General features: G+C 47.2%; 1 protein-coding gene and 1 long non-coding RNA gene across 2 annotated transcripts in view; both read right to left on the bottom strand.

Annotated features, from left to right (window-relative positions):
- The window catches only part of LOC146356295 (uncharacterized), an 867031-nt gene that overhangs the window by 740929 nt on the left and 98548 nt on the right, over positions 1-27554 (bottom strand). The window lies entirely within an intron of this gene.
- On the bottom strand, positions 2626-25821 carry LOC146356318 (major histocompatibility complex class I-related protein 1-like). The gene is made up of 8 exons (XM_084839652.1): positions 25377-25821; positions 16015-16287; positions 14498-14668; positions 14134-14346; positions 9745-10029; positions 8480-8560; positions 7437-7481; positions 2626-2841 (listed from the first exon to the last, which is right to left on the bottom strand). Exons 1-7 carry the CDS (start codon positions 25819-25821, stop codon positions 7459-7461), a joined length of 1491 nt encoding a protein of 496 aa, XP_084695778.1. The 3' UTR covers positions 2626-2841; positions 7437-7458.

Raw genomic sequence — 27554 nt, forward strand, 5'->3', positions numbered from 1 at the left:
CACACAAAGTCTAGGAAGTTTGGCTATGCAGATGATTGGGCTATAGCCACACAACATAAATCCTTTGAGACAACTGAAGATGTCCTCACTTCCGATGTAGACATACTGTATAAATATTTCTGTAAGTGGAGGTTACAGCCCAGTCCAACAAAGACGGAAGTAACATGCTTCCACCTTTGTAACAGATCAGCAGGCAGAGAGCTCAACATTCAATTTAAGGGAAACCAGCTCAATCACAACATGCATCCCTTGGGGTCACACTGGATAGGACACTTTCCTATAAAGAACACTTGATGAAGACTGCCGCCAAACTGAGTAGAAATAACATTCTACACAAACTATGCGGCACTAGCTGGGGCTCGACAGCGGATACGCTGAGAACAGCCGCACTCAGTCTGGTTTACTCAGCAGCAGAGTACTGTGCCCCAGTGTGGCTTAATAGTCTGCACACGAGAAAGATCGATACACAACTGCATGAGCCAATGCATATTGTTAGTGGGACGATACGATCTACTCCCACATACTGGCTGTCTGTTTTGAGCCATATACCACCTCTGGATGCAAGACGAAAGAGCGCCCTTCTTCAAGAATACCGGAAGATTATTGAAAATCTCCAGCTACCAATATTAAATGACGTAACCTACTTGGAGCGAAACAGGTTAAGATCGAGACATCCAGCCATTTCTACTGCTAAAGCTCTTCTAGAAGATGATTTCAATAACCACAACATGTGGAAAGAACATTGGCTAGGAAATTGCCCTCCACAATGTCGAAGCTTGCCCTGCATCTTGGAAAAACCACCTGGATTTGACCAGCCCTGTGTGATATGGACAACCTTGAACCGAACTCGCACGGGTCATGGTAGATGTGCAGATGCCCTTTATAAATGGGGCAAAACAACATCATCAAATTGTGATTGTGGGGCTGAAAAACAAACTATCCAACACATAGTGACAGAGTGTCAAAAACGAGCCTACAATGGAAACTTTGCTGATTTCCTGGCTGTGACAACTGAAGTAAAAAACTGTATCTGTAACCTAGACATCCGTTTGTAATATTCCTGTCTATATTTTATATTTGACATTTCATATTTATTATGCTTTATGTTTTTATTGTAATGCGATGTAAATGTGCCATATGATAAATAAATAAATAAACAAACAAACAAACAAACACAATTAATCCCACATCTTGTTTGTCCAGGAGTGGAGTGGGCAGATCCCAATGAGGGAGGTACACAAGGGATTGTCTTTTCCAACTAGAACTCTGAACTAGGAGCTTATGGGTGTTCGTGTGTGTCTGTGCGCACATGCGCATGTCGGGAACAGGGGATACAGTTAACCTGAGGGGATGGTCTCTCTCTTCTCCAGCAGGTTGAGGGAGAAGCAGAATTCCTCCAGCCCTTTGGGATGGCATCCCTCACACTTGCCCTCGATGAATGCTTCATTGCTTGCTGGGTAGGAGAGGAAGGAGAGGGAGTCAGATCGGGTCTGTGCACTGACTACTTTTCTTTCTCTTATTCAAGCTCTCTCCCACACTCCCTCTCCCTCACACACAAATGCAGGTGCACACATGTATACAATCCCTCTTTTGATCAGCTAAACCTGATTGCTTTTAGCCTTCTAGCTGTTCTGTAGAACTGGCATAATCTTAAAGAGGTATTCAGCTTTCCACTGAGATTAAATCGCCAACATTCGCTGGATCATGGAGAAAGCAAGAGAATTCCAGAAAAATGTCTATTTCTGCTTCATTGACTACGCTAAAGCCTTTGATTGTGTGGATCACAACAAACTGTGGCAAATTCTTAAAGTGATGGGAGTACCAGACCACCTGACCTGTCTCCTGAGAAACCTGTACGAGGGTCAAGAAGCAACAGTAAGAACCAGACATGGAACAACCGATTGGTTCAAAATTGGGAAAGGAGTACGACAAGGCTGCATATTGTCACCCTGATTATTTAACTTATATGCAGAGTACATCATGAGAAATGCCGGGTTGGATGAATCACAGGTCGGAATTAAGATTGCCGGGAGAATTATCAACAACCTCAGATATGCAGACGATACCACCCTAATGGCAGAAAGCGAAGAGGATCTAAAGAGCCTCTTGTTGAGGGTGAAAGTGGAGAGTGCAAAAGCTGGTTTGAAACTCAACATTACAAAAATGAAGATCATGGCATCTGACCACTTCCTGGCATATAGAAGGGGAAGAAATGGAAGCAGTGACAGATTTTATTTTCTTGGGCTCCAAGATCACTGCAGACAGTGACTGTAGCCATGAAATTAAAAGACGCTTGCTCCTTGGGAGGAAAGCTATGGCAAACGAAGACAGCATAGTAAGAAGCAGAGACATCACCTTGCCGACAAAGGTTCGTATAATCAAAGCTATGGTTTTCCCAGTAGCAACGTATGGCTGTGAGAGCTGGACTATAAGGAAGGCTGAGCGCCGAAGAACTGATGCTTGCTGAATGATCGAATCCACTCCAAAGTACTACTTTGTTATTAAGTCCTATCCCATCATCCCCTCCCATTCCCAGTCAGGCTCTGTGGTTGGCTTGGCTTGTGGGAGTGCTAAAACTCCATGGGGCCATTGGATATTTCTGGCAACCCATAAACGAGAGAGACAGAGAGAGAAAAACGAATCCCTTTATTTTAGCCAAATGACATCAGTGTTTTAATAAATCCACTGAGGATGTGCAATGAAGGAGGCTTGCTAATGCCATAACACCCCTCCTCATGGGCTTCCAACTGTGTCCTCTGCTTGGTCATTGTGGGAAAGAGGATCTTGGGCTTGATGCATGGACCTTTGGACTGAACCAGCAGGGATCTTCTTTTCATTCATCTGTTAAAAAAAATCAGGCATTATCCTCAAGCAAAGTGCAACAGGTCTTCAGACATTTAGGGAGCAATCCTATGGCTCCTAGACAGCATCTAAGGGGCCACAGGATACTTCGGATCCCCAAATCCAAGGCAGCCCTCCGACCTCGGAGGCAGGAATCCATGCTCCGCTTCCCTCCCCCTCACAGTCAGCGTGGAAAGAACCGTGATTGCTGCGTCCCTGAGGTCGGGAACACAACCTCAGAGAGTTGTTAAAGGGGGCGTTTTGATGGGCAGAGAGGGGAGGAGACAGGAGAGGCCAGGACAGGAGTTATCCTGAGGCCTCTCCAGTCTCCTTCCCTCCCCCTCCAAAGCACTTTCACTAGCTGGGCTGAAAAGCCCATCCAGTGAAAATACAGGGCAGGAGGCCAGAGAGGTGCAGATAGCCTAGGACACTCCTCCTACCCTGCATGGGATGATCGTAACCCTCCAAATTGCACCATTAGATAACTGAAGAGAGGTTTACAGTACAATCTAACACATGTCTACTTGGCAGTAAGCTCCCCTGATTTCAATGGGACTTACGCCCAAGTAAGTGTATGTAGGATCGCAGCCTGATGTAATAAAAGGATTAGAGAACGTTTTTGCTTATATCAAGCCCTGTTAGCAAAAGCTTATTCCAAGAGGTTATTTATGCCTTTTCTTGATTCCTGCAGTTCAGATGTGCAAACCATTGTGCAACTATAAAAGAGAAGATAGCCACTGGAATCAGGGATGGCCTCATGAGGAAGCAACATGAAACAGCCACTCTGTAGAGCAGATTCACAGTGGCAGGAGGAGGGAGACACCATTTTCCTTTCCCCTCCGAGTGTCAATTAACAACCTTTAACTCCGTCCCAGAGCTGGAGGCATCTTGATTTTTTTCCCTTCAGGTGCAAACATGTCCTAGGGCTGGCCCTGCCCCCCAAAAGTCAGAATTCCATCCACGTGGTCAGGAGTGATCCTAAGTGGAGATTGGTTGCAACTGGCTTTTTGGGACTGAAGAAGTCCCCAAAAGGACACAGTGAAATGGAGAACACGGATGGATCTTGGTTTCTCTTCTCACATCAGGAGACCTGCCAGTCCAGAGATGGGCTGGTCATGCTAGAGGGAGGGGAAAGAAAGAGTTCTGTGGTGAAGAAGCCCCAGGAGATAGGGCTTGCAAGGACTCTTTGCACTGAGAGTATTGGAATTCTCTCTTCAAGTACCTGAAAGGTTGTCACAGAGAGGAAGGCCAGGATCTCTTCTCCATCATCCCAGAGTGCAGGACATGGAATAATGGGCTCAAGTTACAGGAAGCCAGATTCTGGCTGAACGTCAGGAAAAACGTCCTGCCTGTTAGAGCAATACGACAATGGAGCCACTTTTCCAGGGAGGTGGTGGGCTCTCCCACACTGGAGGCATTCAAGACGAGGCTGGACAGCCATCTGTCAGGGATGCTCTGACTTGGATTCCTGCATTGAGCAGGGGGTGGGACTCGATGGTCTTATAGGCCCCTTCCAACCCCACTATTCTATGATTCTATGAATCACAACAGAATCATAGCCTTTGAAAAAGTCTCTCACCCAAGGCTCCCAAGTAAACTTAGCAGGCATGGGATAAGCAGATGGTGTCCTCTTATGGACTGGTAACTGGTTACATAGCAGAAAGCAAAGAGTTGCAGTAAGTGGACTGTTCATGCAGTGGAAGGATGTAAACAACAGGGTGGGGGCAAAGATCTGCATTGGGTTTGGTGCTTTTTACCTTGTGGATGACACACAATGATTCAGGGTGGTAAAAACAATATGGGATTGCAAAGAGCTCTAAAATGATCCCTCCAGACTGGGGGAATGGGCATCAAAATGGCAAATGTGGTTCAAAGAAACTAGTGTGATGCACAATGGGGCAAAACATCCTAACTTCACATATATACTGACGGGATCAGAGCTGGCAGTGACTGAGCAGGAAAAGGATCTTGGGATCATGGTGGATAGCTCAGTAAAATGTCTGTCGCATGGGGGAATCCCAACAAGGGAGGTGAGGGAAGGCCTGCCTTTCCCAACTAGACCTCTGAACAAGGCGGGCCAAGAACTTGTGGGGGGGGGGGCGGGAAGAGCAGAACAGAGTCCAAAGGGGAATGGGGATTATTCCCAGTATGAATGAGTCCCAGTATTGGGGAAAAGGCGGGATATTAATAATAATAATAATAATAATAATAATTCAATCTCTCCCCCGGCCCCAATTCTCAAGAATGGGCATCATCCTAAAGAGGTGTTTGGAATCCCTCTTGGATTCCACCAGCTTTCCCAGCCTTTTCCCCTTAGTCCTGCTTGCTACCCTGGCAACGGAGGCCTTAGCCTGAGAATCAGAAACTAATGACATCCATTCTAAAGAATGGACATTTCATTGATTGCTTCTAAATGATCATATAATTAATGGGGTGGGAATTTTTTATAGTTCTACAGAACCCATATGAGCATCTGGACTGGGCATCCCACTGGCTGCCCATGGTGAATCATGGTGAATCATGGGTATATTTTGACAGCGTAGAGCTTTGGGAGACCTTCCTTTTCAATGCACTGAGCACACGTTATGGATTCCAGCTGAGGGGGAAGGAAGCTATGTGATGCAGAGTGAGGGAAAGAGGCTTCTGGGTGCCACTCCTCCCAGGGGGGATACGTAAGGGACACAACCCTTAATTACAGATGAGGAGAGGCAGAGAGGGGCTTTCTTCACACGGAGCTTTTATCCTGCTATTGAGATGGTTCCGTCATGGAAGTTTGAGGGTTCTTTAGATAACGCCATGAACCTCCAGGGCGTCTCCTGTGCTAAATGCCCTTTGTTCCATCTTTAAATAGATTGCAGATAATGAGCTATCAAATTACCCCTTGTGTTCCACTTCAGTTTCCTCCATGAAAAGAGGGAAAGCGGCAAGAAGAGGAGTGAGATCAATGAAAGATGATGGAAGACCCAGATACAGAGAGAAGGAGGGGGAAGGGGAGGGGGGAAAGGAAGCGCATCAAAACGGGAGTCGCTGTGATCCTGCAAAGGAAGCAGAAAACCCCATTTTAAATGCAGGATTTTAGGCTGGTGTAGAGATGCTCTGGCAATCCATCTTGCACAAGTCTTACTGTGCAAGCAGCACTGCGTAGGGATCGGGGCAGGTGCTCAACTCGGCTAGGCATGGGTTTCACTGACAGTAAGCCAGGGTTACCAACAGACAGAGTGTTTATAGGAGGATCAGTGAAAACACATTCACAGTGAACTGAAGTCTGGGATGAATGTGATTACAACTAGCAATCTTTTCATCCTGGCAGGGGGAACCTTTTTGGGCCTGGTGAGGGGATCGCAGACACTCCAGGAACTGCTCTTCCAAGGTGCTTGGAGGGCCTGGAGATGGCGGCTCCCTCAGAAGCCAGCATCATGCGTCCTCATCTTTCCTGATGGGGACAGGGAAGGGGTGCGTGGAGCCTCTTTGCCCCCCCTGCCCTCTCCCCACTGTCAACTGCCAGTTCCCAACTGCCACTCCATGCCCCCCTCAACTCCCCCCTCTCACGTCCCAACACATTCCATGCCCCAAATGATCCCTTCTTCTCTCCCTTCCCAACACAGACCCCAAAGATGGTTCTTTTTGCATCTTTACTCTAATGGATGCTGGAACAATATTTCTGTAACTGATGGCTTAAATAATTTAATAGCTATTACTCTATTAACTAACCTCCAAAAAGGAAAAAAAAAAAAATCCCAAAGCGCCTTTGAGTACCGACTGTAATAATCATTTATTTATTATGAAAATCTCTAAAATATAGAGATAGAACAGACAAATTCCAACAGAAACAGAAGCAGGCTTGTCTAAGAGATCAACTGCTCATGAGGAAGGGACCTAGTCTCGAAACGCATCGAGCCTTTCAGAGCATTTTAGCGATCCGCATAATAAACATTTTTATAATCCACAAGTATTTGAGAGTTTTGCGTAATAAAAGAAATTTTTATTACAGTCCATACTGAGAGGCGCTTCGGGATTTTTTCCCCCTTTTTGATGCTCTGTGCGCATCTTCCCTCTCGGTTTCCCACTCTAGCAATCAATTTCTGCCTTGGGGGCAAAACCGAGAGGGCAGCCATGCCAGAAACGGACCCGGGGACCTGCCTTATACAGAGGCAGACTGGTCCATCCAGCTCAGTACTGTCAACGGTGACTGAGAGCGGCTGTCCAGGTTTTCAGCCCTACCTGGAATTGCTGAGGACTGAACCCAAGGCCGTCCCGTGTGTCCTCCAGCATTACCTTCCTTTCTTCCTCCCCTCTCCTTTTCTTACTACTGCTTCTCGGAGCCTGTCTCTCAGCCTGGCTCGCTGCAGTCTATTCCGTGGGCTAGGTGAGTCCCCTCGTGCTCCACAGACACGAGGTGCAGCTGCCTGCCTCTATATTTGCAAAAGGGACCCGCTTTCCAAAGTCTCTTCATTTGGGGGAGAAGGGAGTGTCACCAGCTCCTCTACACCTTCAGGCCTCGACACCCACTCCTCAGGGAATCCACCCGTTTCCACACCTCCCACCCCTGGGCTGTCCAGTGGAAGGAATCGTTCGAAGAAGGAGACGTCACTCACTTGATGTGGCTCTGGAGGTGGCTTAGGAGAACCGTTGCTGCTTCCCTGGAGAAGGAGAACCAACGTCAGAGCTGAAGTCATCCTGAATCAAGGAAGGGCTCTCAGACCCCGGACCCTCCTGTCCTGGGCAGGAGCTCATCCAGCCTCTTCCTAACCTCTGCGGATGGACAGCTCAGATGATGTGTAGATTATTTCTATGAGGAGTTAGGCCGCCTTTCTGGGTATCAATCCGTACGCCTGCTTTGCTTCAACACAACCCCACTTCCTTTGGCCCATTCCTTGGAACAGCCCCGGAGGACAATTCAGTTCTGAGGGTTTCTGGAGGAAGCTTTGAGAGGACAGAACTGGGATGCGTCTCGCCCATCCATGGAGAGGAATGGAGGACTCTCCAAGCATCGGCTGGAGACAGGATTGGATCCCCAGGCAAAAAGCTCAACATAGGTATGACTTTAGTTGCTCATAATGATGGCTGCCACGAATGTGGGGATGGGAGCAGACAGACCCAGCCATCAGGGAGAGCATCTAAACCTTTCCCGAACCATCAGGAAAAGAAGCTCCCCCATTCCTGACTCACTGATGGCCTCACATTCCCTCTTATTAAGGGAACATCTGATTTTATTAGGTTTTTAAAGACAAAATATATATGTACTTATGCACGGAACAAATTCCACAGAGATCTACAGGATCCAAAGGACAAGTAGGACCAGGAGCTGGACTAAAAGACCTTCGACCCCTCCCCAACTCTATGATCTAGCAGTTGTTGTAAGTTTATTATTATACACTTAACTGCCTACAAGTAGTGAGGATTCCTGTTTCAAATGGACGTGGTGAACCTTAGGTAGTTTTCTCTCAGTATCCATAATGTTGATTGCAATAAAGAGCTTATGAAGAGGTCGGGGTCGGCGTTTGTGAGCACTGGTGGATTTGGTGGCTACTTGCCCTCAGAGCGGGAAAGCCTGAGCCATCAGCCTGCTCCCTGTGAGATTCTCCCAGAGAATGGCGCCTCACCCCTTGCCCAGCAAATCCATTCAGAGTCTACTTACTGATGTAGAAGATGATCCCGGCCACCAGCAGGAGGGCAGCTACGGCCCCCAAGATGCCCCCCACAAGAGGCCCCAGTGAGGCTGGAATGGAAAAAAGAACAAAACGGTTGAGAGAAACCCCAAACCAATCTCCTTCACTTCTGGGAGAGGCAGTTCTGTGTCTGAAGGTTGGGGGCAGGAGCCACAGAGTCGGCCAGGCAACAGCAGAGAGGAGGAGATCCCAGCAACACCTTTCCCCTCCACTGTCCTCACCTATTGGGGCCACAGCTAAATACAAAGATTTGCAAGAATCTCTCTTGGGGTTGGGTTCTGGGTCTCATCCCCAGAGGACTGTTCTCACCGATGAGGATTCCAGGCAGGGCCTTCTCTGTATGGGCCCCAATATTATGGAATTGCCTCGCCAAGGGTAGACTGCCAGAACCCAGGACTACAAACCTTTCAAGAAGCTTGCAAACATTCTCTTAAAAACTGTAGTGACGTTTAGCAGTTTTATTGCATGTTCAGATAACAACATAAAACATCTTAATCTGTGAAACTTATGCCCTACTTTTCTTCAAGTGGACCCCCAAAAGATTAAAATATGAATAAAAAGCAAATCAATCACTGAACATTTATAAGAACTGTAACAGTTGCATAGAATTCAACCACCAATCACACCTGCATTATGGCCATAGAGTCAGCATCTTAATTTAAATACTGCTAATAGAGCAAGAGAATGAAAAAGTTTACAACTGATATCTAACTCCTCCCAATGCAAATTGCCGCTCCAGGGGATGATTTTTACACAGGACTGTGGCTGGGGAGGAAAGGGTTAAACTCTCTCCCTCTCCCTTTCTCTCACACACACACAGTAATCCCAATAATTATCTGTGTGTACCCCCACACTTGATGTTTGCTTAAAACATGCACGTTCACTTTAAAGATACATTTAATGTCATGTCTCCTTTGGCCCATAGGTGCCAATCAATGCCGTCCCCGTAGCCGTCTTAGAGATTTTGAGATCCTGCCCCGAGATCCTATAATATAAGGTGGGACATAAATGTTATTAATCTCTCTCTCTCTCTCTCTCTCTCTCCAGGCTTGTGCCATGGCAGAATTGGTTCAGATCCCTCTAAATTGAGGGTTGTTGGCTGAACATTACTCAGACCAATTCTGGTTACTCTCTTTAAAGGGGGATGTGGGGACTGCTGGAATTATCACCCTTCAGTTCCTCCCTTATCCTGCATTCCATTTTTTAAAATGAAGTTTAAGATTCATTTATTCACCAGCCTCCTCCCAGGCAACGTCCAGAGGCTCCAGCAAGCTGTCGTGTTCTACGTGGCACTGGAAGGACTTCCTGTCCTTGGGATCAATTCTGATGCTGATCCAGGTGTTGTAGGTCCCATCCGAATTTGGGACTCTGTGCCCAGAGAAGTTCCCCTGCTCCCAGTTTTCTCTGTCCCTCTTCCAGACGATCCTGATCTTCTTAGGGTAGAAGCCATAGGCGTGACAGACAAGAGTTTCCAGGCCGTCCCTGCCCACCTTGCGTGTCACCCTCACTGCCGGACACTCTGCAAAAATAGGAAGCTTGGTTTGTGTTAAGACAGAGTCTCTCTACCGGGTGGTACAGGAAGGGTGCTGCACCATCACAGCAGGGTGGGACCCCATGGGACCATCCAGAATGTCCAAACCACAGTTCTGCTTAACGGGGAGCTTCAGGCGTAGGATATCCAAAGCGGTGAACCCCTTAAAATAAGTCAATCTCCTAGCCCTGTTATACTTTGAACATGCTCACCTAGCAGTTTTGTGCCTTGCCGAATGAGCTCCTTCAGGGATTGGGGGGGGTCATCTGCTCTCCGTGGCTAAATTGATTCTGATACTGCAAACACAGAGGTCATGTAGACCAATTTTGGTTATTTTCCTCAGGGACACAGGAATTGCCGCTCTTTAGCTGTTTCTGGATGGTTGTCCTTTGGGCTTTCCCTTAAGCTCATGTCAATTTGTATTAGGCTTAATAAGTTGCTGAACTAGGCATCTATAGGTGAAGGAATTATCCCCTTTTATAAGCCTGGCATGGAGGAACTCTCTCATCTGCTGGGCTTCCTTGGGATAGAATCCTCAGGAATGAAAGTTTCCTCCTTTCTGATAAAACTTTGAATTCCCCCTTCACTTCCCTATAGATGGGCATGTCACGGGGCAGTGGGGGGTGCGGCCAGAGAAGGGCAGGTGGTCTCTGGAGTCCCGTCAAGGTCCCTGCCTCAGAGGACAGGTGAGGGGAATGAGGAGGGTGACTCCCTTAGCCCGCCAGTTGGTGGGGTGAGGCAGAGGATGCTTTCAGAGCAGGCATGTTCATGGACGTTTCTCACCCCCTGCCCTGATTTTTCACATATGTACTCCTGGTCGGCTGCCACCTGGAGTGAGGTGAGGTCCAGCCCAGCCAAAACTTGAACAAGTGAGTGCTTTGATCATGTGTTTCTGGATATTGATCAACAAATCTGTCCATGTCAGTTTCTCTTGGTTTATCATTTTCCAGTCTTAGGTTTGGTTCATTCTGAACACTGAGGTGTTTTTTTAAAGCTCACATTAAAATTTGCATTCATTTTTGTGCGCCTTACTCTAAATACATAAATGTTTGTACACGGTTTTGCCCAAGAAAATATTTTCTAACATTTCCCCGTGTGTGTGTGTGTATGAAAATTAGATAGACTAACAACAGAGTAATTTCAAAATATATGTAGAGCTAAACATTTCAGCTTCCACCCTCATCAGATGTGGTGATGTTAAATGGATACCAAAAGTGGGAGTCTGGCATGCTGAGAAATGGAAGTTCCTAAGGAGAAAAAAGACAGAGGTATGACTCAGAACTCGTAGGGTGTCTCTACATTGAAAAAGCATCCACAGTCTTACCAGGCATTCTCCTTCTGAAGTCTTTCCACGTTTACCACAGGCTCCTATTGACGATGACCTCGTGATTTGCAATTGAAAACTTCCCCACTCCACACAGCTGCATAATGCTCAATGGAACAGCACCATCTAGTGGCTGTCTTAAGGCAAAACACTGACTTTACACACTGGGGATATCACGTGATAATTTTAAATAATGCATTATCTCCTAGGTTTTTTAAAGCAAGATTACTGGGGGAAAGTGTGGGAGATGTCCTGGAGGATGACAACCTCAAACTTCCATGAGTGGTCAATCACGAGCGTGCAATAAGTCACTTGTGTGGAGAAGCCCAGCGTCCACATGGCCTTAATCTGGAGGACAATTCATAAGCTTTATACCCCTCAAATCTTTGCTTTTTTCTGCCGCTCTTGGTATCCATCACAGCTACTGATGAGGGCGGAAGCCAAAACATTTAGCTCTAAATATATTTTGAGATTACTCTGTTGTTAGTCCATCTATCTTTCTTATATATTTTAATTTAAGATTGATTGCATCCATAGTGGATCCAGAGCCTCGTTGTTGCTTTGCTATTGTGCAAACACACACACACCCCACACACACAATTTGAATGCACATTTTGACTGGAGAACTCCATTGAGAGTGCAAATTTCAACGGATAAGTGAGTCAAATCCAGATCCCTCTTTGCTGTGTCAGCCATTTACAGGGAGCTGCTTCTTGGCTGTTCCAAGTGGTCCAGAGCCTGGTCGGTCCAGTTGCTCCAGAACCGCTGGAGCATTCTAAGGCCTCCTGTGAGGCCTTGGCAAGGCACTTTGCAGATAAAATTGATCGGATTAGGAGTGTTATTCCGTGTGCTGTGGATACAGTTAGTGAGCAGGAGGCAGTCTGTGGCACACGGGTTTTGTGGGATCGGTTCCAGCTTCTTCCTTCTGATGAAGTGGACAAGGTGCTTTCATCTGTAAGGCCGACCACCTGCTTACTTGATCCTTGCCCATCTTGGCTCATTATGAGCTGCAGAGAGAGCCAGGGTGAGGGGATCAGGGCGGTGGTGAACGCCTCCCTTGAGGAGGGAGTGATGCCATCAGCCCTCAAGGAGGCAGTGATAAGACCACTTTTAAAAAAGCCCTCCTTGGATCCCCAAGTTCAGAACAACTTTCGCCCAGTCTCCAATCTGCCATTTGGGGGCAAAGTGATTGAGCGGGTGGTGGCAATGCAGTTGAAGGCACACTTGGAAGAAGCAATTATCTAGATCCATTTCAGTCGGGCTTCAGGCCTGGGCATGGGACAGAAACGGCCTTGATCGCCTTGGTGGATGATATGAGGAGTGCTCTGGATAGGGGCAAATGCTCCTTCCTTGTTCTCATCGACCTCTCAGTGGCTTTTGATACCATTGATCATGGTATCCTCCTGGACCACCTAGAGGGGTTGGGCATTGGTATTGCGGGAGTTCTGGTCCTTCCTCTCCAGCAGGTACCAGAGGGTAGCACTGGGAGAGGAGGTTTCGGACCCATGGCCGCTCACTTGTGGGGTGCCACAGGGTTCCATCCTCTCCCCGATGCTATTTAACATCTATGTGAAGCCACTGGGGGCAATCATCAGGAGGTTTGGAGTGCGGTGTCATCAATATGTGGATGACACGCAGCTCTACCTCTCGTTCAAATCTTCACCGAGGTTGGCCATAGAATCCCTGTCCAAATGTCTGGAGACGGTGAGTGGCTGGATGGGGAGGAACAAGCTGACAAGACCAAGGTACTTTTGGTGGAAGACAAGAGGAGGTTGGGGGATGTTGACCTGGTGTTGAATGGGGTATGGTTACCCTTGAAAGACCAGGTCCACAACTTGGGGGTCATCTTAGACTCCCAGCTGTCCATGGAGGCCCAGGTGTCAGCTGTGAGCCAGACAGCGCTGTACCAACTCCATCTGATACAGCGACTGCACCCCTACCTTCCCGACCATTTGCTCTCATCAGTAGTACATGCCCTAGTCTCCTCTTGTTTAGACTACTGTAATGCACTCTACATGGGGTTACCCTTGAAGATGGGTTGGAAGCTGCAGCTGGTACAGAACGTGGCAGCTCGCCTGATTAAAGGCAGCCGCCGGTGAAATCACATCACTCTGGTGCTGAAGGAGCTGCACTGGCTTCCAGTTGTTTTCCGGGCCAAATTCAAGGTGTTGGTTTTGACCTTTAAAACCCTATATGGTTCTGGCCCAGCCTATCTCAAGGAGCGCCTCCAGCAACACCAGACAGGCCGCTCAACAAGATCAGCCTCGGATGGCCTTCTCTCTGTCCCATCAGCCAGGACAGCTAGGCTGGTGAGGACGAGGGAGAGGGCCTCCTCTGTGGTGGCCCCCACTCTGTGGAACTCCCTCCCTAGGGAACTCCGCCATGCCCCCTCTTTAATGAGCTTCTGCCACGCATTAAAAACGTGGTTGTTCAGGCAGGCATTTGGGGTGGGCTAGGGTAATTTTAGAAATGTGATGTTTTTAATGTTGAATTGTATTGTATGAACTGTTTTTATTGTTGTACATCGCCCAGAGTGGCTGGGTGACCAGCCAGATGGGCGATTAATAAATTTAATAAATAAATAAATAAATAAATAAATATTAAACAGGGAACATTGGAAAACATGATTTGCGCACACTCAACCCACAGAAGCCTGGACTTCGACCACCTGCGTAATGTGTAGTTTGGCTTCCCAGCCTAGGATTAAGGCTGGGCTGGCTGGGAGGGAGGGAGAAAATATGGAGGTATTGCCCCCTCTCCATCCTTACCTTTCCTCTGCTGAGCCCCCTTCATGGACTCCAAGTGTTGCTTTAGCCATCCAGTGCAGTTCCTGCCCCAGAAATCTCTTCTGTATTTGGAAATGGCCTGTGCAATCCCCCAATTCTTTATGTCTCTCCCATCAAAAGCATCCCGGAAAAACTCTCTTCCTTGTCCATCCTCTCTGAGTTCACAGCCATCTATGCACTGCAAGGTGTGAAACCCTGAGAGAGAGAGAGAGAGAGAGAGAGAGAGAGAGAGATCAGAGCTAGAGCACAGAATCAGGGATCCCGCTCCACACACTCCCTGTGACACTTTGGCTTCCTGCTCTCTTGTCGTCATCCGCGAACTGCACCGCTCCCATTACACCCTCACCCTGAACAGTGCAGAGACTGGGGTCCTCGTCGCTGTTGTCCTTGCAGTGATCATATCCTTGGCAGGTCAAATCCTCGCGGATGCAAATTCCATTGTTGCATTTGAACTCTGTGTTGGAGCAGTCGCTTTTGCTGGTTCCATTGCCTCCACTGTTGTCTCTGGCACGGCTCCCTGCAAGTTGGAAGAAGAGGGAAGGGGGCGGGGAGGGGAGGGGGTCACAGTCATATAGTTCTGTGGAAGAGCTGATCGCTTCCCTCTCCAGGACCCTCTGGGGCTCTAAGTTGACTGTGAAGTCTCTGCTATTTGCCCACTGTCTCAACAGCCAAAGGGCAAATAGGGTCTCCCATATGTGATCCTAATATATTATCTTTCCCCCCTCCTCCCTTCCACAAGGAGGACTATTGCCGATTATCTTTTGGCTATTATTTGCAGGATGACCCATATTTGACAGTGCCCTGTTCATTCAGAAAGTTTTGGGCTGGACAGGTCTCAATGCCACTTTCTGGGAAACACTCTCATGGAAGTGTGGATGTATGATTGATGGTAGCCCAAAGCTTTATTTAGAGTACACAACACCAGTTACTTAAGAATTTTTCAACAAATTTTGGCTATTGTTGATGTGATGTGCCAATCTTAGCAGTGCCTGACACATGCAGAAAGCTTTGAGATGGACAAGATGTAATTGCATCTAATAAGTATCACCATGCTGGACATGTGGGTGTATACTTTGGTGCTCCCCAAAGCTTATTGCGGGGTGCACAGCCCCAGTTCCTTATTGTTTTCGGCCTCTATTTGCAAATATTGGCATGGGCCCACCAATGTGAGTGTGCCTTGTGCATAATTTGGGCCAGACACAACTCAATGCCATCTTGTAGAGGGCGCTCTCCTGGACAAGTGAGTGTATGATCTGGGGTGGCCCAAAGCTGAATTTGGGGTGCAGAGGACTCGTTCCTTATTTGCCATTGTCATCTGAGGTCATCACACATCAGTGTGTTTTGTGTAAAAATGATTGTTCCAATGGGAGAGAATTTCTGCTTTTCTTCAAGAGGACAGTCTCCTGATCATGGAAATATATGATATGAGACAGCCCTAAGCTCAGTTTGGGTGCAGGACCATTTAAACAGTTGGCCCTTATGCCGTTTACTGACTGAGCCCTCGTTCAAAGTTTTGCCCAAATTAGGAACTGGGAACTAGTCACCAACTTCTGCATCTTGGCCAACTCCTGGATCAGCCCCTTTCACCTGCAACAAAGAGTAGGTGACCTCGTTTTGAGCCGTGCCTCCTGCCCCTGGAAGTGAAGAATATGGGGCTATGGTTGCCAACTCCTGAATCAGTCCCTTTCCGTTTGATTTCCCCTGCAGCAATAAGTAGGTGACCCCATTTAGCTTCATGCCTCTTTTGAAAGGAGAGGAGCAAGCCAGGCTGGTCTGCAAGAAGCAGTTAGCAAAACTAATGTGTGCATGTGAGGGGAGGCGCCGTGGGGGGGGGGATCTGCTGTGCCCTTTTCCTTTACTCACACTCAGCCTGGCTCCGGTTTTCCAGGAGATTCCACCTTTTGCCCGTGAGCTCACTCTCAATAATTTTCGAATACACGGTTCGTTTATCCCAGTATCCTTCAGTCAGATTCTGGTTCACCCAGGCTCCTAGAAGCAGCACGCTTCCTGCGTCGCTGTTGTAGCGTTCGACGGGCTGGTCATCCATAGAAACAACCTCTATGTACCGAGGCAGCCCCAGGCTGGGTTGTGACGTAGACAGGTAGAAATGCCACAGGGAGTGTGAAGAGGGGCTGCCTGTCAGGGAATGGAGAGGATCAGTGTTAGGAGGCCTGAAGCAGAGGATACCCCAAAACCACTTATAAGACTGTTTCTGCACCTCCTTCAGGAAAGAGGAAACCGGGGGGGCGCGATTTACGCCAAGCCGTCTGTGCTTTGAGATCGCTAGGGATACGTGACGTCGTGGCCTTCCCGCAGCCACCCCAGAGCTTATCAGGGAAAAACCAGATTTCCTGAGACTGCTTAAAATCTAGTTCTTTTCCTCAAGTCGGGTTCTCCCCGGTATGCATGCCCCAACCCTCTCATTGACCTCGGGTAGGCTAGTCCTGCCCAGGGGTGTGCCTTTCACCGTGACCCCGTTCAAGGGGTGTGTCCTGTGTGTTTCCTGTCCGTGTGTTTCCCAGCACAAACCAATTCATGTCTATTTTTAAAAAAATTAAATTTCTTAATTGCCCATGAACAACAATACAACAGGTTAAAAACAATAAAATTACACATTAAAACATCATTTTCTAAAATTACCCTAACCCACCCCAAATGCCTGCCTGAACAACCAAGTTTTCAATGTGTGGCGGAAGCTCATTAAAGAGGGGGTATGGCCGAGTTCCCTAGGGAGGGAGTTCCACAGAGTGGGGGCCACCACAGAGAAGGCCCTCTCCCTTGTCCTCACCAGCCTAGCTGTCCTGGCTGATGGGATAGAGAGAAGGCCATCCGAGGCTGATCTTGTTGAGCAGCCTGACTGGTGTTGCTGGAGGTGCTCCTTGAGATAGCTGGGCTGGAACCATATAGGATTTTAAAAGTCAAAACCAACACCTTGAATTTGGTCCGGAAAACAACTGGTATCCAGTGCACTCAGTCTACTCAGAAGTAACTCCCATTGTGATCAATGAGGCTTGTCCCCTGAATGTGCACATCAGAATTTACAGAGGTTTCCCCCCCCCATTGAAACAGCACATTTTAAAGCACTAATTCTCTAAAGGCTGTAAAGCACTTTCTCAAAGCTGTGATTCTCCCTTGTTTGGTTTATTGCCATTTGGAAGTAACTACTTTCACCTTTGATCATCCCAATCCTGCACAGCATTGGGTTAGAAAGGGGGCTGGTTTCCCATCCATTTCCTCTCCCTGTCTTTCCCAGCACAAACATATGTGGGCCTACTTGGAATTAAGTCCCATTGTGGTCAATGAGGCTTGTCCCCGAACTGCGCACTCCCAAGATTCCCATGAATCGAAATAACGCATTTAGAAAGCATTAATTTTAAAGCTTCGAAGCTTCTATTGATCGCAGCAGGGCAGCTAGAACACAGTGCTGCTTTCATGATTGTTGGGTGGGGGGGAGTGAGGGAGAAAGAGAGTGATTTCTGTGGATACTGGGGAGGAAACCTCCCAGAATTTTATCAGAGGAAAAAGGGGGGAGAGACTGGACGTGGGGGGGGGGAAGCCTCTCTTATTGGTTGAGCAGCCCCTGCCAGTCAGATGACGTTCACTCTACCCCACCCCCCGAAGTATGTTCTGTGAAGCGACTACAATACACTTTCTCGTGGAGCCCTGCACAGACCAAATCTGGCTCCTTGAAAAATCCGGGTAAGCCACGATTGGCTTCTCCTTCCGTCTCCTTCTGTTGTCATGGAGAAACCCCCTGGGACTTTTGTTCTTGACTACAGTAGCTTCCGATGCAATGAATATGAACTTGAGCACACTCCGGGAGAGAACGCAGGACAGGAAGGCCTGGCGTGCTATGGCCCATGGGGTCACGAAGAGTCGGACACGACTGAACGACTGAACAACAAACAGTAGCTTCCTTTGAGGATATGGGCTAATTAGGAGGAAACGGTCTACAAGCTGAAGGCAAGAGAAAGACAGCTTATGTACACAGAGGAGACAGGAGAGGAGATTCTCCTACAGTCTGTTGATAGGGGTTGTAGGTATTTATCTGCCAAAACCTCGGCTGCACCTCTCCAGTTCATTTCATTCTCTCAGAATGAATTCCCTTGTTATTCTTGGAGAAATCTGCCATCTTCTGTCTAGGCAGTATGCCAGAATAAATGTTTGCATTTTTTCTTTCATTCTCCTTTTTCTGTGTTATATTGTAATAAAATGCCTATTTGTGTGTGTGTGTGTGTGTGTGTGTGTGTGTGTATACACATATAAATATATTTTTAGATATGATATTACTTAAAATATACAAATGACTTACTTTTGTTTTCTATTTTTTTATCTTTTCCTTAAACTCCCCCCCCTTCTTATTAATATTATTATTATTATTACTATTTCTTGTTGGCTAAATCTTTAACACGTTAACTGAATGGTAACATATGGCCAATGGAAATGGATTGTTTGCTCCTATTTCTTTGCTATAAGACTGTTCGGATATTTGGTTTGATCTTATTGAAGTTTAATATAATTCTTTTTTTTTCTTTTTTCTTCCTTCTTTTGCTATCCTCCCTTTTTTCTTTTTCTTAGAATACTGTAATGTTGGAAACTAAAGATTCTGATTATGTTGTTGGTAGTGTTTATTTCATTTATAAAAATAAAATAAAGATAGATTTTAAAGAGAGAGAGAGAGAGATCTGCCATCTTCCCTTTAGCTACAGGTACAATAATACTCTCCCTTGCAATATCTATTTTCTATTTGTTTCTTACATTTCTATTAGTCAAAGCTCTCGGCACAGTAACAGAATAAAACCATAGTAACCAAGATAAAAGTCACCAGCAGAGCAAGGATCTAAAAGCGCTTAAACACTTAAAAAAAAAACACCTGGCTTCATTCATAAGATACCTTCTGATCATCATTAAAACTACCAATATGCTTCTTGATCCAAATGCCAATTAGGATAAACATCAGGGCCTACTCCAACTAGACTGCTCCCTCCGCTCCCCAGGAGATTAGAGGGGACGCAGGACCGTTCCACCAACCCTGCTGACAGTCTGCTTAATTTTTCCTCTTCCCTCCCCCTCCTTTTTCCTCGTGTGTCATGTCTTTTTACATTGCTGATTGACTGTAACTCTGTGAGCCTTTCCTGGATGAGAAGCAGAAGAAAAATGTTCTAAATATATGATAAACAAATAGCATGAATATAGAATACTACGTTCCTACTGACCCACATCCCCCAATTTTACCCCAGCCCCACCATCAACCTTTATAGAATACCTGATGAGGAGGTGGGCTTAATCTCGATCCCTCCTCCCCTATGGAAACTAAGCAAATGAACTCCGGGAGCTCCTGTTAGTTTAACTTGCTCTGGGCAGCAAATATGTCCTAGACCAGAGGTGGGAAACACGAGGCCTATAGGCCAGATGCGCCCACTGTCACCCTGGTACAGCCCCTGCTGCCCCCCCCAATTGTTTCAATGTTTTGACCAAAACAAATGGCACTTTGTAACAGCTACAGAGCCAAAAGAGTCAAATTCACCTTGTTTGCAAGCTACTTTTGGCCCTTTGGCACTCCATGGCTGCTACAGAGTGCCCAAAGCATTACATTTAGCCGGGAAACAAGCCAAATTTAACCCCTGTAGCGCTATGGAGCAGTTTGCCCCCAAATTTCAGCTCTTTAAAAAGCTTATTGGAGGCCGCGGGGGGGGGGATGGTCCCCAGATCATCTACAACTGCCTGCTTCTGTCCTAAATTATCCACCTGGACAAAGTTCTTCGTCACTGGCAATGTGTGTTCACCAAGGAAAATGCACCCAGTTCACTGCTGAGCTTGAGAGACTAGCACAACCCGCTGAAATAATTCCAGAAGCACATGAGCATCATACAAAGAAAAATGCGTGACTATTTCTTATTTTGTGATATAGCCACATCGATCTCTAGAGAAGACACATCTGATCATGGAGCCAGAAAATCTCCAACAAGCACCTGGGGGGTGTCTCCATGACAATGGCAGGAAAATACTTCCGGGTGGGGTGGGGAGGTTGGAGTGAATGTCATCAGACTGGCAGGGGCTGCTCAACCAATGTGAGAGGCTTCCCCCTGCCCGCTCCAATGTAAGAGGCTTCCCCCCCTTTCTTTACAGCTGACAAAGTTGCGAATGATCAAAGTTTTGAAACTTTTCATAATTACTCCAAAGTAAACATTAAAGAAACACAGCTACAGCCTTCTTTCTCCCCTGAAGCTCCTGATGCTGCGAACAATCAAAGCTTTGCATTAATTATTCCCTTACAGCTGAGAAAGCAGCTTCGATATAGCACCTCACAGCCTTTAGGAGAGTTAACTCTCTGAATACTTGAAGCACCATGGCTCCAACCAGCCCCCTTTCTAATCCCCTTTCTCCTTTCCTCTGAAGCTCCCAATGCTGCAAACGATTGAAAGTGCAAATAAATTTCTTCCGAAAAGCAAAGAAGCAAACATCAAAGACACGCAGCTTCGACATTAAGGCTCCCAAATGCATTATTTTGATGCATGGGAATCTCAGTAACTTCTGGAGTGCGCAGTTTGGGAACAAGCCTCATTGACCACAATGGGAGTTACTTCTGAGTAAACACACATATGTTTGTGCTGGGAAAGACAGGGCCAGGAAACACAGGGATGGGAAACCCACCCCCTTTCTAACTCGATGAAGCGCAGGCTCGAAGGTGCGAATTAGTTACTTCCGAACAGCTATAAACCAAACAATGGAGAATCGCAGCTTCGAGATAGCAGTATATTCCCTTTAGGGAATTAGCGCTTTAAAATGTGCTATTTCGATTGAGGGGGATCTCTGTAAATTCTGAAGTGCGCATTCAGGGGACAAGCCTCATTGACCACAATGGGAGTTACTACTTACTAATTGGTTTGTGCTGGGAAATACAGGGACGGGAAACACAGGGACAGGAAACACCCCTTGACCTGGGTCACAGTGAAAGGCACACCCTTGGGCAGGGCTAGCATACCCAAGGTTAATGAGGGGGTTGGGGCACACAACAACTATACCACAGAGAACCCGACTTAAGGAAAGGAATCAGATCTAAAGTAGTCTCAGGAAATCTGGTTTTTCCATGAAAAGCTCCAGGGTGGCTGCGGGATGGCCATGATGTCATCTGCCTTGAATGACCTCGAAACAGAGCCAGCTCACAGCAAATCCACCATGGAGACACACACACACACACACACCCCGGTGTGTGAGGTTGATTGAACAGGGGGCAGGGGGATATATTTGTTTGACATTTCTGTCCCTCCCCTGTAGGAACTGAATCAGCAAAGAACTATGGAAATAATTAATTCCCATTGCAATATGATTTCCCAGAAATGCCTGTTGGTGTCTATAGGTTTAGCGAGATTATGGGGGGGGGGGCCAAGGGAGGATATAAACATAATCATTATTGTTATTATTCCCAGGGGCGGGGGCATGTACCTTGCTAGGACAATCCATACCGAGCACCAGAATCCCATCCAGTGGTAGCTAGACTGTGCTGGGGGCGGGGTGGGGGGAATGAGTAATGTGTTGTGTGGAAATCCTGATCAGGGCTCAGTGGAGGTTTGGGATTGGGATTCTTTAATGAAAAGGAGCAAGAGCATTTGGCTTGTTTTATTTGATATGCACAGAACAGTGTGCTAGGTGCTGTACAAAAAACCCCACCATAGACAGGACAGAAGCCAGTAAAAGGGGTGGGGGGATTATGTCTGCAGGATACTTTTGATAAATACACCAAATGGCGTGTGAGACTTGTGATCCACAGATGCCCCCACCCCCCACAGAATGAAAGAGATTCCTTCCCTTCCTTCCATCTCTCTCACACACATACCAAACAACCATGATAGAGGTCAACCCAGGGGTGCACCTTGGTAGTTTTAGACCAGGGGTGGGGAAGCTCAGGCCCACGGGCCAAATCCAGGCCTCCTGGAGTTCTCAAATGGCCACACACCCTTTCCCCCAACCACTGACTGTTTTCTGGTTTCCCGGCTTATAGATATTATTAATTCCATTTCTACAACATGCCGGTATTGTTTGTATTTTTAAAATTTATGGCTCCACCCCTGTTGCCTTTGGCCCCACCTCCCACCGGAATGCAGCCCCCAAGAGATTCTCCAAAACTGAATTCTGAGTTTTCCTACCCTGGACTAAGTTTCCCCACCTGTCACATTCCTCTGTCCTCTTCCTTTGCAATCAGCTCACTCCAGGAAACCACGCTCCAGACTAACGCTACTTTATTGATTAATGACTAGCTTCATTGCAAATGCAAATTCTAGGAAACTTTCAGACTGCTATTAACCAGCTAATCCACACATATACAAATATCAACAGAGGATATGAAGTGGAAGTTAGGAAAGTTGCCAGCAGTCTGGGCAAGAACGTCTCGGCCAGACTAGCTTTGCAAGGAGGCTCCCTCCTACGTTGGCTGTCACGAGTGGCCAACCTGGCGGAGCGTCCTAGCTCTGCCCCTAACTTTCCCTGCTTCACTCTGTGACGGACTCTTGCACACCCTTCCCCTCGCCCCCCGCAACTTGCGTTCTTGTGGTGGAGGACAGGGAGAGCTGTTCAGCCTGTGACACTTGTGTGTCAAGGTCTGGGGAAGAAAGCCTCTCCATATCTAGACTCAGCGGAGAGGTTGCCTCCCGGTGTTCTGGCTGTTCCCATTCTGAATCAGAGCTGCCAGACATCTTCACATGCTTAGATTCATTCCTGATCCTGAAGCCATCCTGGACTTAACAGGTCTTATTGGGGGATTGGACTTTAGATGACCATGTGTATTGCTTCAGTTGTGAAGCACGCAACTGACATTTCTCTTACTCTCACAAGTGCCAAGCCATGCTTTAAAGACGTTTCTATGTTCTTGGTATTTTAGAACAACAACATGTGCAAACCCTGATTGTAAATTATACTCTTGAGCATCTGCAGCTTTGCATTTTAAATTCACTTAACTCATAGCGCCATCATCAATGTAGCAATAACACTGAATTTGCTTCCACTAAACTGATGCCCTCATCTCCTGCCACTCTGTGAGTAGTCATTTGCCCCCCCCCCGCTGCATCGCCCTGGACCAGGGCCAGCATCAGAGGTAGGCATGGTTGGACACCTGCCCCTGAGCAGGGGCCCACTGACTGGGCCTGTAGCCGGTGGGGCTACGGAAAGCTAGCACCCTCCATTTTCTCTGCCCCCCTAAATTTTTAAAGAAAGGACGTGTTGCTCAGATTTATACAGGCAGTTCTTTAAAACACCTCTTGGTTCAACGATGGACTGGACGCTTGGATTCAGTTAGGGTTATACATTCAGATGAAGGCATTCTTTCCACATTCAAATTAATCAGTGCATCTTCCCCTTGTGGAAAATTTTCTCCTCTAAAAACTGAAGCTCTTGGATTGTTCGATCAGATCAGTAGTTTTTCTTTTTGCTTCCTTACTGAAATTATTCTGAACGTACTGGGATATCTTAAACCTGTAACATCATTACTACAGCAGAAGAATCCGGATATCAAGGCAGGATTGAAAGTTATTGACTGTCTTGGGAGGCAGTTGCAAGAAAAGCAAAACAATGCTGCTTTTAGCAACGCTTTTGTTGCAGCCAAGAAAGCATGCGAATCTGCTGACCATGAAACACCATCAAAATGTCTTTGTAAACTCCCTTGGACTTTAGGAAAGCTGATTTTAATAAACTCAGAGCACTGGCAAGTAGGATTCTATGGTAGGAAAACCTAACAGGAAGAGGAGTTCAGGAGGTGGGGGGATGCTTATCAAGATGACGACGATGATCAGAACTTTATGTAACTGAAACAACTTCAGAGTTCTTCATTTAGGAAAAAGAAATAAAATGCACAGGTATAGGATGGGGGATACCTGACTTAGCAATAGTATGTGTGAAAAGGATTGTGGAGTTGTAGTCACTGGCTCTCTGCCTATCAGGCAAAAAAATGTTAGCAAAAATGAGGAAGAGAATGAGGAACAATTGCGCCTGGTGACAATGGCAATGAGCAGGGAAAATTCACTGAGGGAGGCCCATGGAGGGTACCTTGCCCATTTGTTTCTGGGCAAAATGTAAAGTGCTGCTTCTGACCTTTCAGGCCCTACGTGGTCCAGGCCCCAGGCACCTCAGGGAGCGCCTCCCCCCTCGCCCAGCCCGCCACCTGAGGTCCTCGGAGGGCCCTCTGCTGCGGCTGCCTAAGGTGAGACTGGCAGCCACACCAAAGGACCTTCTCCTCGCCGCCCCTCAGCTGTGGAACCGCCTGCCGGTTGAAACGCACCTCCTGACCTCCTTGAAGGTTTTTAAGCAGGCAATGAAGATGCTATTATTCCGGCAGGCCTTCCCTTCTGAGAACTCTCGTTCCTTTTGCTGACTCCTGTATACTGTTTTTAAACTGTGTTGTTTTTATTGTTGGGTTTTTGGTTAAATTTTTAACTTTGTACACCACCTAGAGTATTTGTACATAGGCAGGTTATAGAATGAATGAATGAATGGATAAATAAATAAATAAATAAAACACAAGGCCCCTCAGAAATCTGGAACCAGCACTTCCCTGGATTTGGCCGCAAGGCCCAGCTTCCACTGCCGCACTGTGAGCTGATTTGAAGCAAATCAACTCACCCCTTACAGAAGAAGGAGGTGGTTGTCAAGAAGCAGGCAAGAGGCATGCCAGCGGACAAGGCTTCTACTGTGCTTTTTCACAACTTCTTCCGCCTTTTTCCTTAGCACAGGAAATCCAGTAATGAGAAAAAGACGGAAGAGTTGCACATTCCTAGGAATCCCCCATCGGGAAGCACCCAAGGTTGTTTTTTTCCTGCTGAGAATAAAAATATGGAAGAAGCAAAGATAATCACGGGAGGGCTACAACTGTGCATTACAAACTTCGCATTAACTCCCCAAGATACACTACCAAAGCAGCAGGTCATCCTTGGGAAGCATCTCAGAGGCTTTCAGGGCTGTCAATAAGGCACTCGCGTTTTGCTAGAACTGCGGGTCGGGCGAACCGAGGTAGAGAGGTCCCTGCCCCAATCCGCTTACAAAGCATATCTACAAGACGGGCAACCAAGCCTTCCCGGCGGTTCCAGCTCCGCTCTGGGCGGGCGGGGAGCCTTAAAATCTGCCCCCTCCCTTGGTCGTGCCCAGAAAACGCCTCGCACAAGGACGGAGGTTAGGCCACGTGCGAATTCTGCACTCCCCCCAGCACTCGGGGGGCTCGAGCCCCGCCAGCTACTCACCAGAGGGGGCCTCCAGCAGGAGGGCAGCCGCCCCCAGGAGCAAGAAGTGCCCCCACCGCAACAAACCCATCTGGATCCGAAGCCGGGCAGATCTCTCTCTGCGCCCCCCTCCGCCCCGGTCGATCCGTTTACAGGGTGCGCGGTGAGGCTGAATGTGGAGCAAAAACCGGGACTGGGCGAGGGGAGGAGGAGGAAGCAATAGAAGAAGCGCGTCTCCTCCTCCGTCGCGCGCTGTCGGGCGGGTTTCTCGCGGAGCGGGCGGCTCGAGGTGAGGGGCGAAGTCGGCGGGGAGGAAGACGTTTGCTCCAGCCGAAACCGATGCGGGGACTCCTCTCGCGAAGGGCTCCCGGTTCTGCCGCCCGCTTTGCGGAATGGTTGGTCGACAGGCACGGCAGAAGAGCGCATCGGCCAGGAGGCCGCAGTGCGATTCTGTGCGTGTAGACATGGGTTTTAGCTATATATATATATGTAATTCGGAGTAACTCCCCACCGAGGGCAATAGGGCTTATTCCCAGGAAAGCGAGCTTGGGATTTCAGCCTGACAATCAGTCAGGATGTCCCCGGTTTGAATGCCGCCTCTGCCCGGTGACCTTAGGCAAGCCGCTCCCTCCCAGCCTCAGTCCGCCTCCCCCCTCTGCAGTCCGGGAGTCTACAAAACTGACCTTCCTTACAAGGTTTTTGTAAGGAGTCCAGGTAGACAGTGCATGTGAAGAAAGTTCGACATAGGATTATTACTGTTGTTAACACTACTACTAAGAATACAGAAACATGGATTCTGCTTCAGGTACGATGGTTTCATTCTTAAAGTTAATTTCATCGATATGCTGGTTAACCAGCAATAAATGCTGGTTAAATGAGCACACTCCGGGAGAAAGCGCAGGACAGGAAGGCCTGGCGTGCTATGGTCCATGGGGTCACGAAGAGTCGGACACGACTGAACGACTGAACAACAACAACAACAGCAATAAAACATTAAATCACAGAATCCCTGTAATTTCCTCTGCATTTCTTGAGACACACCATTTAAGGAGAAAATCCATGAAACGAACGATTACTGCATCGTTTTTTCTTTCTTTTGTAAAAATGCAATTGCTCAGTAAACATTCCCCAGTTTGCATTTTGTTTCCTGTTTTCCCATCATGCTTGCACAATATCCTGGCATTTCATGACAAGTATTCATTTTCAGAAGTAAAAACATGAGTCATGAGCTTTCGAAATCCAGAAACTGTATTTGCACCACCCTTTCTTTGGGGGGGGAAGGTACTTCTTTTTTTAGCTCAATACAGCAACTTTCATTTAAAACGCTATTTTGATGTAATATGCTAAGTTCAATTGTGCTTGTTAAAAAGAAATGGGAACATTTATTTACTTTATACATATCTAATTACACCACTGCTCCATCCTTTAAGGTTCAGTAGGTGGTTTAACTTCGATTTAGGGCTCATCATGGCATCTGGCGCCATTATTTATATTTATTTATTTATTTATTTATTTATTTCTATACCGCCCAATAGCCGAAGCTCTCTGGGCGGTTCACAAAAACTAAAACCAAACAACACACAATAAAACAATTTAAAATATATAGAACATTAAAACCACAATATAACAATACAACCACAATAAAACCTAGCAGCAGTACAGGAGTTTAAAATACAGATTTAAAACAGCAAAGATAAAAATTTAGAAAGCTAAAATGCCTGGGAAAATAAAAAGGTCTTCACCTGGCGCCGAAAGGAGTACAATGTAGGCGCCAGGCGAACCTCACTAGGGAGCTCATTCCAGAGCCGGGGTGCCACAACAGAAAAAGCCCTCCTCCTAGTAGCCACCCGCCTCACTTCCTTTGGCAGGGGCTCACGGAGAAGGGCTGCTGCTGATGATCTTAAGGTCCGAGCAGGCACATATGGGAGGAGACGATCCTTCAGGTAACCTGGCCCCAAGCCGTTAAGGGCGCCATCACTTCCTGGCATATAGAAGGGGAAGAAATGGAAGCAGTGACAGATTTTACTTTCTTGGGCTCCAAGATCACCGCAGACGGTGACTGTAGCCATGAAATTCAAAGACGCTTGCTCCTTGGGAGGAAAGCTATGGCAAAGCTAGACAGCATAGTCAGAAGCAGAGACATCACCTTGCCGACAAAGGTCCGTCTAATCAAAGCTATGGTTTTCCCAGTAGTAATGT

Source organism: Heloderma suspectum, chromosome 2, assembly GCF_057233095.1.
Source record: "Heloderma suspectum isolate Gila_16-S chromosome 2, 16-S_ref, whole genome shotgun sequence".
Classification (NCBI taxonomy): domain Eukaryota; kingdom Metazoa; phylum Chordata; class Lepidosauria; order Squamata; family Helodermatidae; genus Heloderma; species Heloderma suspectum.

Coding starts and splice junctions, on each gene's coding strand:
- LOC146356318 (XM_084839652.1), bottom strand. CDS start 25,821: ATGTCTACACGCACAGAATCGCACTGCGGCCTCCTGGCCGATGCGCTC. Junction 14,669..16,014: donor AAACCGGAGCCAGGCTGAGT/GTGAGTAAAGGA, acceptor TCCAACTTGCAG/GGAGCCGTGCCAGAGACAAC. Junction 8,561..9,744: donor CGTTGCCTGGGAGGAGGCTG/GTGAATAAATGA, acceptor TTTCCATTCCAG/CCTCACTGGGGCCTCTTGTG.